The following is an 18,118-nucleotide window of genomic DNA, read 5'->3' on the forward strand; positions in this document are numbered from 1 at the left end:
CAGAATACACAGATTAGCATTGCAGGCTATAGTCGGCAGCGCTGATCAAGCAGGGACAATCTATTTTCAATACTACTATTTAAATCATTTTACTCATCTTCAAATCAGGGGGTACAAAATAAAAGAAAAAAACAAGTATATAATACCTATTATTGCAATAATCTTTTCATATATGTAATCTGAATTGGTGCATTTTTTGAAGTTTGAAATTTGACACTTTTTTGGGAAAATTGAGAATACATTTTTTCACTTTTATTTTTGTTACATATTGTCAATAATGTATATTTTTTTACATACTATGACCAGAGTACTGCAGTGTCACCACAGTGACACTGTACTACTCTGAGGAGATGATCAGTTTATTTTTTAACACTACGATTGCTTATAACAGGGATGATCACTGTTATAAGCAGGGCTGTGGAGTCGGGGGAAATTTTGGGTACCTGGAGTCGGAGTCGGCAAACAATGCACCGACTCCGACTCCTACTAAATTTAGATTGGAATTTAAAAAAAAAAGTTTAAATGTCCCAATTCACAAAAAGTTATAATTAATGACTTCTCTACTGTAAGAATAAAGACCAATGCACGCAGTGCCTCACGTAACCGCAAAACGAACACGTTAAGTGACCGTGAAGAAGCATGCTTTTCATGTGCTTCACTATATGGCACGCAACACACAATTAGGAGCTGCAATACTTATACTTTCCATAGTGTTGTGTTCTGCTTTTACAGGGAACGCATGTTAGAGAACCAGTAAGTGTCCAAATAAAAAAATTCCAACAGGAGTTTTATAAAGCACTAAAAGAAGTTGAAAAGTATGATCGCTCATCAAAACTTACTGTTGAAGAAGCCATCCTTGTTTATCCAGAGATCGTTAGTGATGTGGCCAGAATAGTTACTGCAATGCCACCCACCCAAGTCAGTGTCAAAATATTATTTTCAGCCCTAAAAATAATAAAGTCTGACTTAAGAGCCTCTATGAAAGAGGATCTGGCAGAGGCAATTCTCTTCCTTAGAACTCTACATTGAATTGATTTGCATTTGCTAAGCCTAGAACTACATTTTAAGATTAATATAAACCATTTCTAGGTTTTGCAGATTTTGTTTTTGGTTCATTATAGATAAGCTTTGTTTTTGTTCTAAAACAACCAAATAATGTGGTTTGTATTTTTGAACTGGTAAAGATCGTGTTCGTGATGTTTATGCCTGCTGCTACTATCCAGTCACTTGATTGTTTTCATTGTGTTTGTCTTTTGCTTAAACTGTGCAATACAGTAGACTGTTGGCTTCCCAGCCAATAGTCCTGTGGTAGGTTGCGTTTCTTTCCCTCAAGGAATGTATAAAATACATTTGCATATTAATACAGAGGAGTCGGAGTCGGGAGTACATAAAACTGAGGAGTCGGAACATTTATCTACCGACTCCACAGCCCTGGTTATAAGCAAACCTTTTTATAAATGGCATCCATTCATAGCCCTTATGTACTACGGGGACAGTTGTGACTGGCTTCAGCTATCACATGGTACAGTGCACTGTGATTGACTGTCGGTACCATGTGATCACTGTGACCAATTACAGATCAACACAATAGTACGCAATGAATGAATATGAATGAAAGCCATTCGTTGTGTACAACTATCATGTGACTGGTTACAGGGATCACATGATACTGGGGCTGGCCAAGTACACCGATCTGTCATCCACTGTGTTTTGTGGACAAAGCGGGTTAAGGTATCAAGTCTCTCAGGAGGTGCACGATAAGGACATCATATGATGTCCTCCCGGAAGCCCCCACTAAGCCCTCAAAAAGATAGGTTAGGCAAGAAGTGGTTAAACACATATTTGCTCCTTTCAAATATTTAGGGTTTAGCAAGCAACAAGTGTGAATGAAAGCTTTATTTGCAAAGTTTATTGGTGTTTGTCAAGTATACTGAAAGAGATATGTTTTAAAAGTAATGTAAAAATCTGTATTTTGAAAAAAAAAAAAAAATACATTTCTGTTTCTCCAAACTAAAATTTGTTTAAAAAGTCATAATTGGCAGAGCTACAATACAAGATGGGAAATTACCAAAGTAGTAACAACTATTTTAAAAGTTTGGGGAAACTAGTTATCTTTGACAGGGCTACGAGCATTTAGCAGCCAAACAAGACTAATAGGTTTCATAATACATCAAATGTAAATCTGGTTGAACTAAAATTTTCTTTTTTTCAACCTGGCTACATAAACTAAAATGTACAAAATACATTTATTGACTTTTCCCAGCATATTTGAATAGACAAACCTTAGATCTTTATAAACAGTGCTTACACATAAAATGCAATATATTTGATTGTGATAAATATATGAACCAGCGCTATAAAATTTAACTCAATATTGTGAAAACACAAAAATGAATATAATGACATCAAATTCATTAGGTGAAAAAACATGTACAAAGAAATCACACCATTCACAAGGGTTTTTTAGGAAAAATATATGTGAAACGAGAAAGTCCAAAAGGAAAAAGATGATGTCATTGGGGGACTGGTGTCATCTCTTTGACAAAACGAGTTGGGCGTGGCAACGACGCTTCATCACGTGCGCTTGCTGACTGGAGAGCTTTTTTGGAGAGCAATTGTATCCGTTTCTATTGCTGTATGCAAGTTTTTAAGCCTATTGCCCAAGGATTTTCTTAGTGCGATTCCCTTTGCAAGTTTCACTTGTTAATTTTTTTAATATTTTTTTTTTTTTATTGGTTAAACTATGGGCGTATATGATTTTTATTTTTCATCCTGCCGATGAACCAATCCTGACTGGATCACGTTTGGCGCTTTGGAGTTTACCTTTATAATGAGATGTAACACGCGCATTTGACCATACTATATGATGGTCCACAGGATGCAGTGAGAGTCTTAACACTTGGTGTCGCCTGGTGGTGGAAGCACCATGAATTGTGATTGTGGGGACACTGGTGCAAATGAATCGCGGACGATTCGTTTTCTTTAAACTTTGGTTCACATATACCGTATTTTTCCTTTTCAGCCCGTGTGAATGGGCTTTTATTATGGACACTTATTTACATATTTGGTGTGAATTCTTTATACACGTTTTTTTCACCGGAAAAGTCATATTGACTCATTTTTGCGTTTTCGCAATATTGAGTTTGATTTTTTTTTTAGCGCTGCTTCATATATTTATCACAATTCTTGCATCTAGGGTCACAGATTGCTTAAGCGGTTGGTCATTTGTAATTTATATGTTTTAGCGCAGATATCCTATATGATTTTAAATATACCTGATTAAAAACAAGAAACATTTGCCTTTTGTCATTCAACAAAGATAGATGTATGGTGTCCTGTGAAAACGCCCTTCCTGCCTTAGAAGGTGATATTTTCTTCTTTAGCAGAAATTACTTCTTGTAAGCATATTGCATAACTGTCCAGCAGCCCCTGACATCAGTGAAATTTTTTGACTACTTCTCTATCCAAAATGCCTTTAGCTGCAAATTGTTTGTGTAATACTTTGCATAAACTAACTGTTACAAATTCCTCTACAACATTTCAATGGTATTCAAAGCAGTTGTGCCAAATATGTGTACTGTTGGGGTCAAATAACTATCTTTGATCTATCAGTTCATAGCACATTAGTCTAGAATTTTCCTTTACAGTACGCTTAATTGTAAACTGTAGTCTTGCTCCGATTTTTTATTTTATTTATTTATTTTTAGATAGTAAAGGCTTTTTCCCACAATACTTTTGATGCAGGTTAAATTGGTGAAATCTCTGTAGGTACAGTGGATATAAAAAGTCTTCACACCCCTGTTAAAATGTCAGGTTTCTGTGATGTAAAAAAAAATTCAACGATAAAACATTTCAGAACTTTTTCCACCTTTAATGTGACCTATAAACTGTACAATATGGCTTGAATATGTGCACATACCCTTAAATACTTTGTTGAAGCACCTTTTGATTTTATTACAGCACTTAGTCTTTTTGGGTATGAGTCTATCAGCAAGGCGCATCTTGACTTAGCCATATTTGCCCTCTCTTCTTTGCAAAACGCTCCAAATCAGACAGATTGTGAAGGCATCTCCTGTGGACAGCAAACGCGGCTAAACTGAAGTTTTTAAAATGTCGGATTCTTGCTGTCAAGTTAAATCTTCAGGAGAAGTTAAACAACGTCCCGTGTACATGAAGCCTTAGAGAGGTCTACCCGACTACTCTGTATGGGGTTTCTAATCATTAGCACCTAATTTAAAGCATTTCATAGATTTGAAGTATTTGTACATGAACCTGACAAATGAGAAGAAATACACCATGTCCATTTCATGTAACATGCTCAATTATATTACATCAGTAGGCACTGTTTGAATGAAGAACCAATGTTTGTTCAAATGTGTTAAAAACAGTCAATAATATTCATGGGGTGCATTTACTTTTTCACATGACTTTCATTTTTAAACCTACAGCAGGATAGCATTTAGTGTCAATCCGTTTTTTTTTTTTTTTTTAATCGAGAACATGGAGACATTTTTTGATAATTGAATAGTGTAACAAAATATGTTTACCTTACTTGATAAAGTTTATTTTTACTTTAGTGAAAACACTGAACCACTTTGTTTGCCACTGTGACAAAATGCATTTTGGACTATATAAATACATGTGAAATTAGATTGACTAACTTAGAAGAAGGTAACGACAGCTGACAGACAAATGGGCTGCATGAGTAGTTTGTGACATTTGAAAAACCCATTAAGAGATGTCAGCCGAGTTATAAAGAGCTACCTGAAATTACACTTAAAAATAATTCCCTCTTTTCTTAACTTATCTATCTATCATTTCTCTGGAATTTGCTGTCATCTGCGATTAGTTTTGCAGCGGATTTGAAATGGCATGTGTGCATTTTTAAAGGAAGCACTTTAGAGGTGATCTGTCATAATAGAAAAATGGGAGCTACTATCTCTGCTGACTAATTTTTGAAGTTACACACTCCGTTGGCTATCCTCTTCACCCAGTTTCAGAATTGCAACCAAGTATGTTTTTTTTCTTTTTATATTGGAATGCCCTGGTGTCTACTCAAGAAGATATTCAAAGGTATACACAGGCACTTAAGTGCCTATCTTTAAGTTTCTAGTCTAGAAAAATTATACGGACAGCTATATTTTTTCTCTTTCAGAAGAGTTTACAATGTTTCTGATACAGCAAAACAGAGTTAGAGCACTTTCACTACAAGCATCTCTGCTATTTTTAGCGGCGCTTTATCGTCGTTTTTGTAGCACTTTTCAGCCGCTAGCAGGGCACTTTTAATCCCTGCCAACGCCCAAAAAAAGAGTTAAAAGTGCCACTGCAGCTGATCTATTTTTAGCTCTATAGCGAGTGTAAAGCACCTCAGTGTGAAAGGGGTCTTTTAAAAAATGTTTGGGTATTCAAGTTGCTAACAGAGTATACAGTATAGGAATATATACATACATTATATATATATATATATATACATACATACATACATACACACATACACACACATTTTTTTATTCCCCAGAAAAATTGGACACTGCCACCAAATATTGTACATTGTTACTCAATTGCATAAAACATTATGTGTGAAGTGAAGTATTCAGGTATGTTTTTCCCTAATTTAAAGGGAACTGAATATCATCTGGTTTGCTTCTACAAGAGACATATTCTACAGACTATTTGTACCAATCTTTGTTTTTCCATAGTTCCTTCGAAGTTCGATTACCACTTTTCAATGTAAGGCAGTTTGGAAGCAGCAGTATTAAACTGATTGTATACAAATGAAATACTCCCTTATGTCCTGGTACAGTGAAGCACCGATGTTCAAAAGATGTCGTAGCAGAAACTGTCCTTGAATGCTGACAGTAGTATTGTAACAACATATATACAAACAGCTAAGCCTTATATAAAGTATAGCCTCAGACATTGTTAACTTAGAAATGTTCTGGTTTATTTTAACCCTTTTACTGCCACTGACTTAGGGTTTAAGTCAGCAGCAGAGGTATTTTTTGCACACTGTAGATATAGAATCCTATTCGCTACCACTTGCAGAATTGTAAACAGTAATATTACATATGTCTGATCTCTCAAGGTACATATTGAATAATGTTAAATAATAGTACAAACTCAGTAGATAAATTATTACTATTACAGAAAAACCTTGGTTTGAGAGTAACTTGGTTTGAGAGCGTTGTGCAAGACAAACAAACATTTTAAATCCATTTTGACTTGATATACAAGCGAAGAATAGCGTCATGTCACAACAGAGTATAAAATAGAAGAGCGATGCCTCTAAGTGTAGAAATATGGTTACATTTAATGAAGGTACAACATTTAGAAACTCACATGGTTAATTAAAAACAGGCACATATAAGTATGCAGGCATCCGGGGTAAAGCCGTCCACATAGACCATTCTCTTCAGGGCCATGGATGTCGTCCCTTCCATGAGCGGTTCAAGCCTCGCATTCAGATCGCTCTACTGGAGGGTAGTCTTCCCGGCCTGATTGCAGACTAATGGCGGCGAGAGCCGGCTGTGAGGATGGTGGTCTATGTGGATTGCTTTATCCCGGATCCTTGCATACTTAGATATACCTCTTTTAATCATCAACCATGCGCGTTGCTAAATGTTGTACCTTCATTAAATGTAACCATATTGCTACACTTAGAGGTGCCTCTATTCTCTTTTATACTCTGTAGCTCCTGCTGGATTTTGCTTCTAATCCCCTTGTGGAGGCTTCCATTTGCGGATGGAAATTTTATGGTTAAACAACTCATCACATTGCTATAATCTTTTTATATGGCCTATAAACTGAAAGACCTATGAATAAATGGTTGTGGAAAGAATCATTTGAGTTTCCATTATTTCTCATGGGAAAATTTGCTTTGATATACAAGTGCTTTGGATTACAAGCATGCTTCCGAAACAACTCATGCTTGCAATCCAAGGTTTTACTGTATTTAATATTGAGCGATCAGACCCATGTAATATTACTGTTTGCAATTCTTTGCGATTTGAATTGCTGTACTTCCACAAAAGGAAAGTACCACAAATGCCCGCCCCCCTCTGGGCAAAAAAAGGAAAAAAAGAAACAAAAACAAGAACATCCACACCCACATCCAAATATAAAATGTGAGCATCAGGTGCCCTAGGTACAAAAACATTGATTGCCCTATACTGTACATGTGTTGTCATTCTTGTAATGCAATTTTAAGGCTGGATATGTTTGGTATCTATTTGCTCAAAGCAACCTCATCTTTTAAATTCCATCAAATTACTGGGTAACATCTTCCGTTTGTGTGCACCAAAACTAACCTTTTGATAAATCATTGTGCCAACATCGTGTGATATAAAAATAAATTAAACTACCCGCATTTTATTATCCAGGGTCTCTGCTTTCAGAAAATATATAAAGTGTTTGGTGGTTTTACCTAAAATGTGCAAAAATGGGTTAAAGAGTCATTATGCTTTCAATTACATGCAGCCTTACATTAGATTAGTGGGAAACCTAGCCCAAGAGAAACCGTCTACACGGAGAAGCACTTTGGTCTTCTTACCCAGTGGGGCCATGCTGCAATCCACATGTGCAGCCTATACTCCATAAGTCCTAATGAAAAAAACATCGACCTGCAAGCTAGATCCAAGTACAAGGGGTATAATTTTTATGGGGGTGTGGATCAGTTAGGATTAGGCTATTTGAGTATGGCTTCCTTGGACAATTGTTCCCAACTGCAGTGTAGATTACATAGCAAATTTCAAGCCAGATCATAGACAGTAACTGTATGATAGCAATATTTAAACACTTTTGGGACAAGTCAGGTTCACTTTAAATGAATAAGTGTTACAGGGGAAAGATTCCCACTGTGAAGAGACACAGGCGGACCATGCTGCTTAATATGGGTTACGTTTTATTAGAAAAATTATTTAATACAAAAGAGGCGGCCAAGACCAGGTACCCACCACCAACACCAGGATAATGTTTAAATTAGACAACGTTGTCTGTTAAGAGTAGCTACATCATGCTCTGACCATGCATACACACACTTGTAACAGGGCTAATGTTAATAAACGTAGGTAATATCAATGCACCAGAACCTGATCTCAATATCATAAACCAGTGTTTCTCAACCTTTTTCCAGTCGGGGCGCCCTTGAAAAATATTTTCAGTCTTGAGGCACCCCTGTCCAAGATATGGTTCACGTCGCTGTGTGTTGCGGAACACGCGCAAAATCGCGCTCGTTCTTGACACACAGACAAATGCTCTGCTCTTTAGGGGTGCCATTAATTCTTAATGGTGCACCATCCATTGGCAAACATGGGTTGCTTTTGTTGTGGCACAATTTAAAAAAAGGGTCAGGGACTTCTTTCCCCGCATTACTGCGGGTAGGGAATTGAATGGGCTGCCCTACACGCAGCACGCATCCACATAGAACCAAGAGCTTGTTCACATGTCAGGCTGGAGGGGAGGTAAAACCACATGGTTGAGCTGTTTTTACCACCCCCAACTTTTGCCCCTTTAGCTGCACAGGCAACAGCTGGGGGTGTAAACATGCTGTGGCTGCAGCTGGAGGTATACCCAGGGTGATTGGGGCTGCACTGCAACTACCCCGCAACTGTGTGCATTGCATTTACGGGCTTAAAACAGGTGGTAAGGAGGCAAGATATGCCTCTTTACTGGCTGACAAATGCCCCTGAAAAGCGATATGAACACAAATTGCTTTTCAGAGGAGCAGCAGTCCTTGCTGCTATCTCGAATAAGCCCTACAAAAGTAGTTCTGATGGTACAGGAATAGGGGGGTCAGGATTAAAAGTAACATACATACAGACACAGTGTGTGTGTTTGTACGTGTGTCTGTTTGTGTGCATGCGCATCTGTCTGTATGTATGTTACTTTTAATCCGACCCCCTTATTCCTGTACCATCAGAACTACTTTTGTCACACACACACTAACAGACATGTGTACACATGCACACATACACTGAAAGAAGAACTGTCAGAGCTGCACAACAACCAATCAGATCCAGAGTACTGTAGCCATGAATGGAGGATGTGGGGTGGCAGTGACTGTGACAGCTGGTTATTCATAGTAGAGCCCTCCCTCACCACCTTACCCTTGGCCTCGCAGTCAGCGCAGTACTTGTTGTCCTCCTCCCTCAGCATACGAGACAGGATGGCCTGGTGCTGCTCATTCAGCTTCAGGGCCTTTTCCCTCTCTGAGCGGGTGGCCATGTCTGCGGGCAGGGGAGCAGTGTTGGTCACGGTGGCTCTACTCTTTCTTCTTCCCCCTCAGGGAAAAGCGCGCCAGGCAGAGTTCAGGACGGTACCCACGGCTCTCACGTCACAGAAGCAGTGCGTGCGTCCGACCCTCCCATAGCAACCGATGACGTATTCGGTTGGCAAGACGCGGTCGGGAGGCCCGCACAGCCAGCACAGCTTCCCGAGTGCCGGGAAGGGAGTTTTACACAGCGGACCGGCACCGCTGTAAAGACAAATGCCCAGCAGTAATGTTACAATATTTGGGGTCATTTTGCCGCGGCACACCTGGGGACTCCTCACGGCACACCAGTGTGCCGCGGCACACTGGTTGAGAAACGTTGTCATAAACCATACATAACAAAACAAAAGTCCATCCTATCAGAAAAGGTTTGATTGGAAACCTCTTTTGGTCTCCAAAGGAAAACCCTTGTTAGGCCGGGTTCACACTGATACTACACGACAGTGATACGACTTTCATCCTACTTTGCTCTGCGACATCAGTCCTACATTGATCCGACATCCATTCGACTTTCATGAACAGGATACTACTTTGGGGCGTGGTTACATCGGCGCAACACAGGAAGTCTTTCTGCGCTCCACAAGCTGACCATCGGTTACCAGCGATACAAACACTCGTGCGGCCCCTGGTGCTCGTGGACGGCGGTGACAGCAGAACATTACAGGCTTGCTTATTTGTTCATTTACTTTGATTTTTCTGTACGGGCATTTTCTTAAGGGGGCTCTGTCCTCTTGGCACTATTGAGTATTTTCTTTTGCCTTTATGTGCCCCCATTGGAATGACCTGCGGCAGATTCTGAAAACAAAAGGAGGTTGTGCCTGAGAGGATTGACATTAACAAGCCAGTCCTCTTACAGGCTGTTGTAAGCCTGCATCCCAGATGGGAATATTATTACAACTTTGGTGAATCTTTAAATAGGGTACAGGGTGCACTCACGCCTTGTTTCTTGATCACCTAGCACACCACCTCTGTTTTTACATTTAAGCTCCTACCTGGGGCTACACATTTCTTAGCGCTGTTTTATCATTGAACCACGGTTCCATATTTATTTTGATACTTTGTTTTTATAGCTTTATTGGGTTTCACCCATTTTAAAATAGCAGCTTTTTGGATCTTTTTATCAATTTTAATCACTATTGATAAATCCAACACTTACAGTAGGTGTTTGTGATATTGTGTTTTTAGCACGACAGCATCGCACTGATTCTCGGCGACATGGTGCCGAGATCTCGCCGACATCTCACACTCACTGGAATAGTGACAGCACATCCCAGCAAGCGCGTCATAGAAGCGACGGGAGATCCGACTTGGATTCCCGCCAATTCTACACGTGTGCGGCGTTTGTTATGAATCCTGAGGGGGAAGTCCCCGCCGGATTTTAAATAAAAATCCGGCATGGGTTCCCCCCTCAGGAGCATACCGGGCCCTTAGATCTGTTATGGGTTGTAAGGAGAGCCCCCCTACGCCGAAAAAAACGGCGTAGGGGGTCCCCCTACAATCCGTACCAGACCCGTATCCAAAGCACGCTACCCGGCCAGCCAGGAAGGGAGTGGGGACGAGCGAGCGCCCCCCCCCCCTCCTGAGCCGTACCAGGCTGCATGCCCTCAACATGGGGAGGTTGGGTGCTCTGGGGCAGGGGGGCGCACTGCGGCCCCCCCACCTCAGAGCACCCTGTCCCCATGTTGATGAGGACAGGGCCCCTTCCCGACAACCCTGGCCGTTGGTTGTCGGGGTATGCGGGCGGGAGGCTTATCGGAATCTGGGAGCCCCCTTTAATAAGGGGGCCCCCAGATACCGGCCCCCCACCCTAAGTGAATGAGTATGGGGTACATCGTACCCCTACCCATTCACCTACAAGAAAAGTGGTAAAAACACACATAAACCACACAGGGTATTAAAATATTTTATTAGTCTGCTCCGGAGGCCTCCCCTGTCTTCTTTAGCTCTTTTACCAGGGTAGGCTTCTTCTTCCGATTTCCGGGGATCTTCTCCTGCTCTCCGGGGTCTTCACCGCTCTTCTGTGACGTCTTCTCCGCTCCGGGGGTCTTCTCAGCTCTTCTGTGACGTCTTCTCCGCTCCGGGGGTCTTCTCAGCTCTGGGGGGGTCTTCTTCTATATTCGCCGCTCTCCGCTCTTGACTCGGCGCACCCCGGTTTTTCCTCCCGCTGTCCGGTTCCTTCTCCTTCAGGGCTGGCCGCCGCTATACTGGCGGCGGTCAGTCCGCTCTTCTGTAACGTCATCTTCTTCTCTTCTCGTCTTCCGTCTTCTCCAGATGTTGACACGCCGGCCGGCTCTTCTCGCTGCAATGACGTGTGCCCGGCTTGCGTCGGATTTATATAGGCCTCACAGTCCCATCATGCTCTGTACCTACCCATGTGATACCTACCCATGTGATACCTACCCACGTGGGTAGGTATCACATGGGTAGGTACAGAGCATGATGGGATTGTGAGGCCTATATAGGTCCGATGCACCCGCGCACCCGTCATTGCAGCGAGGAGAGGCGACATGTCAACATCGGGAGAAGAAGAGAAGTGAAGAACATGACGTCACAGCACGGAAGAAGAACTCACAGCGGAGAGCGGCGAACATAGAAGGAGACCCCCGGAGAGCTGAGAAGACCCCCCGGATAGCGGAGAAGACCCGTCGGGATAGCGGAAGAAGAAGCCCCCCCGCCGAAGACGCCGGAGGAAACCCGCCGGGGGGTGGGGGCTTTTTTAAAAGCGACCCCCCCCCCCGGCGGTGGAAGAGAACCAGACGGCGGCCCCCACCCATCCGAAGACGTCAAAGAAGAAGCCCCCCCTGGTAAACAGAGCTAATAAAGAAGACAGGGGGGGCCTCCGGAGCAGAAAAATAAATTATTTTAAAAACCCTTGTGTGGTGTGTTTATTAACTTTTACATTTTTCCTACAGGTGAATGGGTAGGGGTACGATGTACCCCATATCCATTCACTTAGGGTGGGGGGCGGTATCTGGGGGCCCCCTTATTAAAGGGGGCTCCCAGATTCCGATAAGCCTCCCGCCCGCATACCCCGACAACCAACGGCCAGGGTTGTCGGGAAGGGGCCCTGTCCTCATCAACATGGGGACAGGGTGCTCTGAGGTGGGGGGCCGCAGTGCGCCCCCCTGTCCCAGAGCACCCAACCCCCCCATGTTGAGGGCATGCAGCCTGGTACGGCTCAGGAGGGGGGGGGGGGGCGCTCGCTCGTCCCCACTCCCTTCCTGGCCGGCCGGGTAGCGTGCTTTGGATACGGGTCTGGTACGGATTGTAGGGGGACCCCCTACGCCGTTTTTTTCGGCGTAGGGGGGCTCTCCTTACAACCCATAACAGACCTAAGGGCCCGGTATGCTCCTGAGGGGGGAACCCATGCCAGATTTTTATTTAAAATCCGGCGGGGACTTCCCCCTCAGGATTCATAACAAACGCCGCACACGTGTAGAATTGGCGGGAATCCAAGTCGGATCTCCCGTCGCTTCTATGACGGCTCTGTCTCCATCGCGGCAAGACAGCTCGGCGCTGGCTCCCGCGATGGGGCTCGTAGGTGCTCAATCTCGCCGAGAAAGAGCGAGATTGACACAATATCGGGTTCACCTACTGTATCCTTCACTTCTCTTTCTATACTTGGGATTAGTTAATTTATTGTCCGTTGGCGCCGGAAGTGCATTTTTAGTCCCCTTTCTGTCCAGTTTATGCACCTTTATTTTTAGGATACTACTTTGATCCGACTTTGTGATAGTCTGACTTGTTCTTTGACCAATCAAAACAATCCCAGTGTGAGATAAATTCCTTTTACTGCTGCTGTAAATCACAATGTCGGATGCCACAAGTCGGATGGTAAGGACAAGGCTCCTACTTTGATCCGACTTCAATGATATTCAATGGGCTGAAGTAGGATCAAAGTCGGACCAAAATAGTGCAGGAACTTTTTTCAAAGTCGGACCGACTTGTGTCGGACCAGTTAAGACGGCTCTCATAGGGAAGCATTGATTTTCATACGTCATGCGACATTAGCTCCTAATGTCGGAGCGTTTGTTGTACCAGTGTGAACCCGGCCTCAGAGGTGATTAATTAAGTCAGGTAGCTAGTCCCACAGCGACAGCTGTGGTTGATTTTGTAGCAGGACAAAGCTGTCAGTGTGTAAAGGTGATTAGAGTCCATATTTAGTATTCAATCCAAAAAGGCATAGCTATTCAGTTTTCCCAATATGTGAGCATATATTGCTGTCATCGAACTGTTGAAGCACTGATAGGATGGACTTTTGTTATGTATGGTTTATGATATTGAGATCAGGTTCTGGTCCATTGATATTACCTATGTTTATTAACATTAGCCCTAATACAAGTGTGTGTATGCATGGTCAGAGCGTGATGCAGCTGCTCTTAACAGACAACGTTGTCTAATTTTAACATTATCCTGGTGTTGGTGGTTGAGTACCTGGTCTTGGCCACCTCTTTTGTATTAAATCATTTTTCTAATAAAACTTATCTCATATTAAGCAGCATGGTCCACCTGTGTGTGTCTTCACAGTGGGAATTCCCTGTAACCCTTTTTCCTGTATATTTACTAGGCACAAAGACTGCACCCAATATTGGTGAGCCTGCACATTTTGGGACACCATATGGGTATATTGCACACCCAGTATGGTGTTAACAAATAGTGAGTATTGATCTTCAACCAATTTTTTTCTATCACTTTAAATTAAACAAATTAAATGAGTTTTACCAGGTGAAATTATATAAAAGAAGTTCTTGAATTCATCCATCCACACTTCGGCCAGTCTTCGGTTGTTTTTGTTGATGATTTGCCCTGTTCCACCTGGAAAGGTGTATGGGGTTGCTTTTCGAAAAACATGACCAACATGAGAGCAAGTGACGATTTCAAGCGTACCTCCACACTGCCATATCTATATATAAAAATTAAAAAAAATGCAACCTTAAATAACCTGTAATTGTTTAATGTTATCTAATCTAAATTCAGACAGTATCTATGGCATGCAAATTAAAAGCATAGTGTACACCATTGCATATATTATACATACTTTTGTAGCCGTTCTATGCTTGGTTAGACTTACCCGAAAGGATATTTCTAAATTTTCCCCACCCCATATGTCCATTCCAGCATCATATGTTCCTATCTCCTGAAAATAATCTCTGTCGATTGAGAAAAGGCCTCCTGCCATAGTAGGGGTCCTAGAAAAGCAAAAGCAGAAACATGCAACAGAACAGTCCATCCATGGTTCAAAACGTTCACATATTAGACAAAGAATGCATCACATGCAAGATGGATGGGTACATGCTGCCTATGTATCTGTAAATTGAGGTTGTCAACATAAGCTTCTTTTTTTTTTAAGCCACAGCTATTGGTTCAGCTTTTTAAAATCATTTTTTTGCCCAATGTAGATAAATATAGTATTATACTTAGGAAGTTATAGAGAAGTAGATTTTGCAACAAAAAAGCAAAGGTATGGGGCAAAGCAATCTGTCACCCATGTATCATCAGGAAACTAAGGGGTAATGGCACAAATATTGCAACTTAAATCTGTATTGATAACTGATAGCAATCAAATATACAACAAATCTCACTTTGTTTGGAAACTACTGAAATAGTGACAGAATTGCTGCATGCATAAAACAATACCACTAGTGTGATATAACTATTAACTCAACATCTGCAGGACAAGGTATAGACATATGGGCAAGCGGATGGAACCACGCATGGCACAAAGTAAGGGGGATCAAGCAATAAAAAAAACTAAAAAAAAAAACATTAAATTGCATAATTTTACCTTTTTGCTGCCACTGATGTACCTATTACACTGGAGGCACCGTCAGCATGTACATGCTATAGCAGGTGGGAGTTTTATTTATATTTTTACTCTTGGCTGCTGATTTTCCACACCAGTGGTGGTTAATATGTAGTAAATAAAGGGGGCCTGAAGTGTAGCTCCTGACACAAAGGGTTGCGCAATATCCTAGTTTATGTACATTTTCTAGGTACATTTCATCACAAAGTACCCATTTGAAGTAAATCTTAGGGGGTTTCTGTACACATTGGAGGTCTCAGCCTCACACAGTGAAGCTGTAGAAGAATCCGATGATGACCCTATAATCAGAAAGGTCACAAAATCTAGGTTACTGGTATTGGCTCCTTCTAGGGACACCAAAAAATACCTTCTAGCAACACTGGAGTATGAGCTGAGGACACTAGTTGCAGCAAGGCTGTCTTTTTGTGTGTCTGTCAGAACACATGTTGCACCGTGTAGCAGAGAATTAGGCCCAAGGTGAGGCCTTGTGTATTGACAAACCCAAGCAGCTGATGTTAAAGAGGGTCGTAGGTGGCCAGAGATGACCAAAATCATTGGAGGCAAACAGCACTAGCACAAAAACCTATTGATCCATGAAGTGCTAGAGACGCAGGAGCAGAAACTTTTCTCTAGGCTGAATGGCAGGAAAACAACAACACTCCACCAAGCAGATGATGTCAGTACTCTGTATTAACATTTACTGCTGTAAAAAAGGAGGTTGTGAAAATTATAAAATGGCGCCCGACATTACCAACTGTGAGGTAGCTCCTAGTGCTTTAGCCCAACCCGCCTTACTCACTACAATAGCCCTCAGGGACTGGGAAGCACCAGAGGCTGTGCCCACCAGCTCTTAACCCAGACATCGCTCTGTGGCTAACAAAGTACAAAGCTCTGGAGAGCCTCACAATGAAAAGCTTGGAGATCACGTTCCAGGCTAGCCTAGCCATTTTCAGAGGCTGGCTTTAAGGATTTACTAACGTTCTGTTTTCTTTTGATGGATAAGAAAGTAAAGTATTTGGCTTTAGATATACTTTGAAGTCACTGACTTAAAGTACTGAAGCAAGAGGGCAAACATGCCAAGCAGACAAGCATTTACAGAATGAAAAAAAAAAAAAAAAAGCAAAGGCAGCCACCAAATTTCTCTCAGGAAAGGTTTCTATTAAAGCCCAAATCCAGACAGCGTTTATTTTAGCACTGAATTGAGTGAACAATTGTTATTCAGGTTTGTATCACTATTTAAATCTCAATTACAGGGATTTACCCCAATTTCTTGTCTATTTGGTGCGTGTTAGTCAGAACACAAATATGAGACAGAATCTCCACAGTGATGACAAAAACAAAAAAAGCAATAAAAGCCATTTTCACTATAGGAAAGGGAATGGTTCGATACTCTGCCAGGTTTTTATTGTATGTGTGAGAGTGAAAGATTTTCTCTCATTTGTACTGGTCATTGGTTTTAAAAGACAACAGAAACAGAAAAGTGCTCACAGGGAAACGTGATTGAAAAAACAAAAGAAACAAAAAAAAAACTGACACTTCTAACTGCTCCCTATTGTAACAAAAACAAAAATAATGGTTTGCCTGGAATTAGGCTTTAAGATTGATGAGAATAGGTCCAGCCATATTTGCTTAGGGCATGCACCAGCTAGTAGTGAGAAACAGTCACCCCTCAAAACTCAAATGATTTTAAAGGTTGTGTTGATAAAGGGTCCTGAACAACTCTACTGCACATAGATCCTCCATGGTCAGTCTGACAGATCATCAACATATTCAATGGCATATTCTTAGAAATAACATAGAATAATAGAAAGGGAAAAATGTAAATATCAAATGACTCCTCACCTCACAGGAAGAGTTCGGTCTCCTCGTCTCCGATCCATTTCACGCTGAGGAACAGGGTACCACCTAAAATTTAGTTTCCAGTTGAACCCTCCATAAGTCATATCAGAACCTGCCATATATTCAAAAGTATCATCGCTAATGACATCAATAATGGGGCATACTACCGTCCTCCTGAAAAAAGAAAAAAAAATATGTTTTTGTGACTAAATTCAAATTCAGATATGTTTTTTAGTTATCCATTGAAAATGCTAACATAACAGGCCTGTTCACATGTCCGCACACTAAGTGGTTATGTCTGTGGGCAGTTGTCCATTTCTGCTGCAGTGAGCCGTGGTGAGGGGGCGGTATGATCCGCATTTACAGTTCCCCCTTTTTTTTCTGAATTTTATTTGGAGAAGTGCACAAGGCGACAATTCATTTAAAGGGGTTGTAAAGGTTAGTTTTTTATTTTCTAAATAGGTTACTTTAAGCTAGTGCATTGTTGGTTCACTTACCTTTTCCTTCAATTTCCCTTCTAAATGTTTTTTTTCTTTGTCTGAATTTCTCACTTCCTGTTCCTCCTCAGTAAGGAGTTCAGTAAGCTGTTCTAAATGACTTGGTGGAAAGCTTACTGAGGAGAAACAGGAAGTGAGGAATTCAAACAAAGAAGAAAAAAAAAGAAGGGAAATGGAAAGAAAAGGTTAGTGAACCAACAAACGCACTAGCTTAAAGGAACCAATTTAGAAAATAAGACAAACCTTTACAACCTCTTTAACCACTTAAGCCCCGGACCAAAATGCTGCCTAAAGACACAAGGGGTTTTTACAGTTCGGGACTGCGTCGCTTTAACAGACAATTGTGCGGTCGTGCGAAGTGGCTCCCAAACAAAATTGGCGTCTTTTTTTCCCCACAAATAGAGCTTTCTTTTGGTGGTATTTGATCACCTCTGCGGTTTTTATTTTTTGCGCTATAAACAAAATTAGAGCGACAATTTTAAAAAATTTAATATTTTTTACTTTTTGCTATATTAAATATCCCCCAAAAACATATATAACATTTTTTTTTCCCTCAGTTTTATCGGTTGGTTTGCACAAAATTTATAGTGTTTACAAAATAGGGGATAGTTTTTTTGCATTTTTTTTTTTTACTACTAATGGCGGCGATCAGCGTTTTTTTTCGTGACTGCGACATTATGGCGGACACTTCGGACAATTTTGACACATTTT

At 41.4% G+C, this 18,118-nt stretch overlaps 1 protein-coding gene across 2 annotated transcripts in view; it reads right to left on the reverse strand.

Moving 5' to 3' along the window:
• Positions 1–18,118, reverse strand: part of GALNT1 (polypeptide N-acetylgalactosaminyltransferase 1) — a 229,675-nt gene that overhangs the window by 45,176 nt on the left and 166,381 nt on the right. For both annotated transcript variants that reach the window (XM_040353475.1, XM_040353476.1), the window contains exons 6-8: positions 16,914–17,084; positions 14,340–14,457; positions 13,991–14,171 (exon numbers count right to left, since the gene is read on the reverse strand). In XM_040353475.1, coding sequence (XP_040209409.1) covers positions 13,991–14,171; positions 14,340–14,457; positions 16,914–17,084 — 470 coding nt within the window. The remainder of the gene's footprint in view (positions 1–13,990; positions 14,172–14,339; positions 14,458–16,913; positions 17,085–18,118) is intronic.

This window comes from Rana temporaria, chromosome 5 (genome assembly GCF_905171775.1).
Source record: "Rana temporaria chromosome 5, aRanTem1.1, whole genome shotgun sequence".
Classification (NCBI taxonomy): domain Eukaryota; kingdom Metazoa; phylum Chordata; class Amphibia; order Anura; family Ranidae; genus Rana; species Rana temporaria.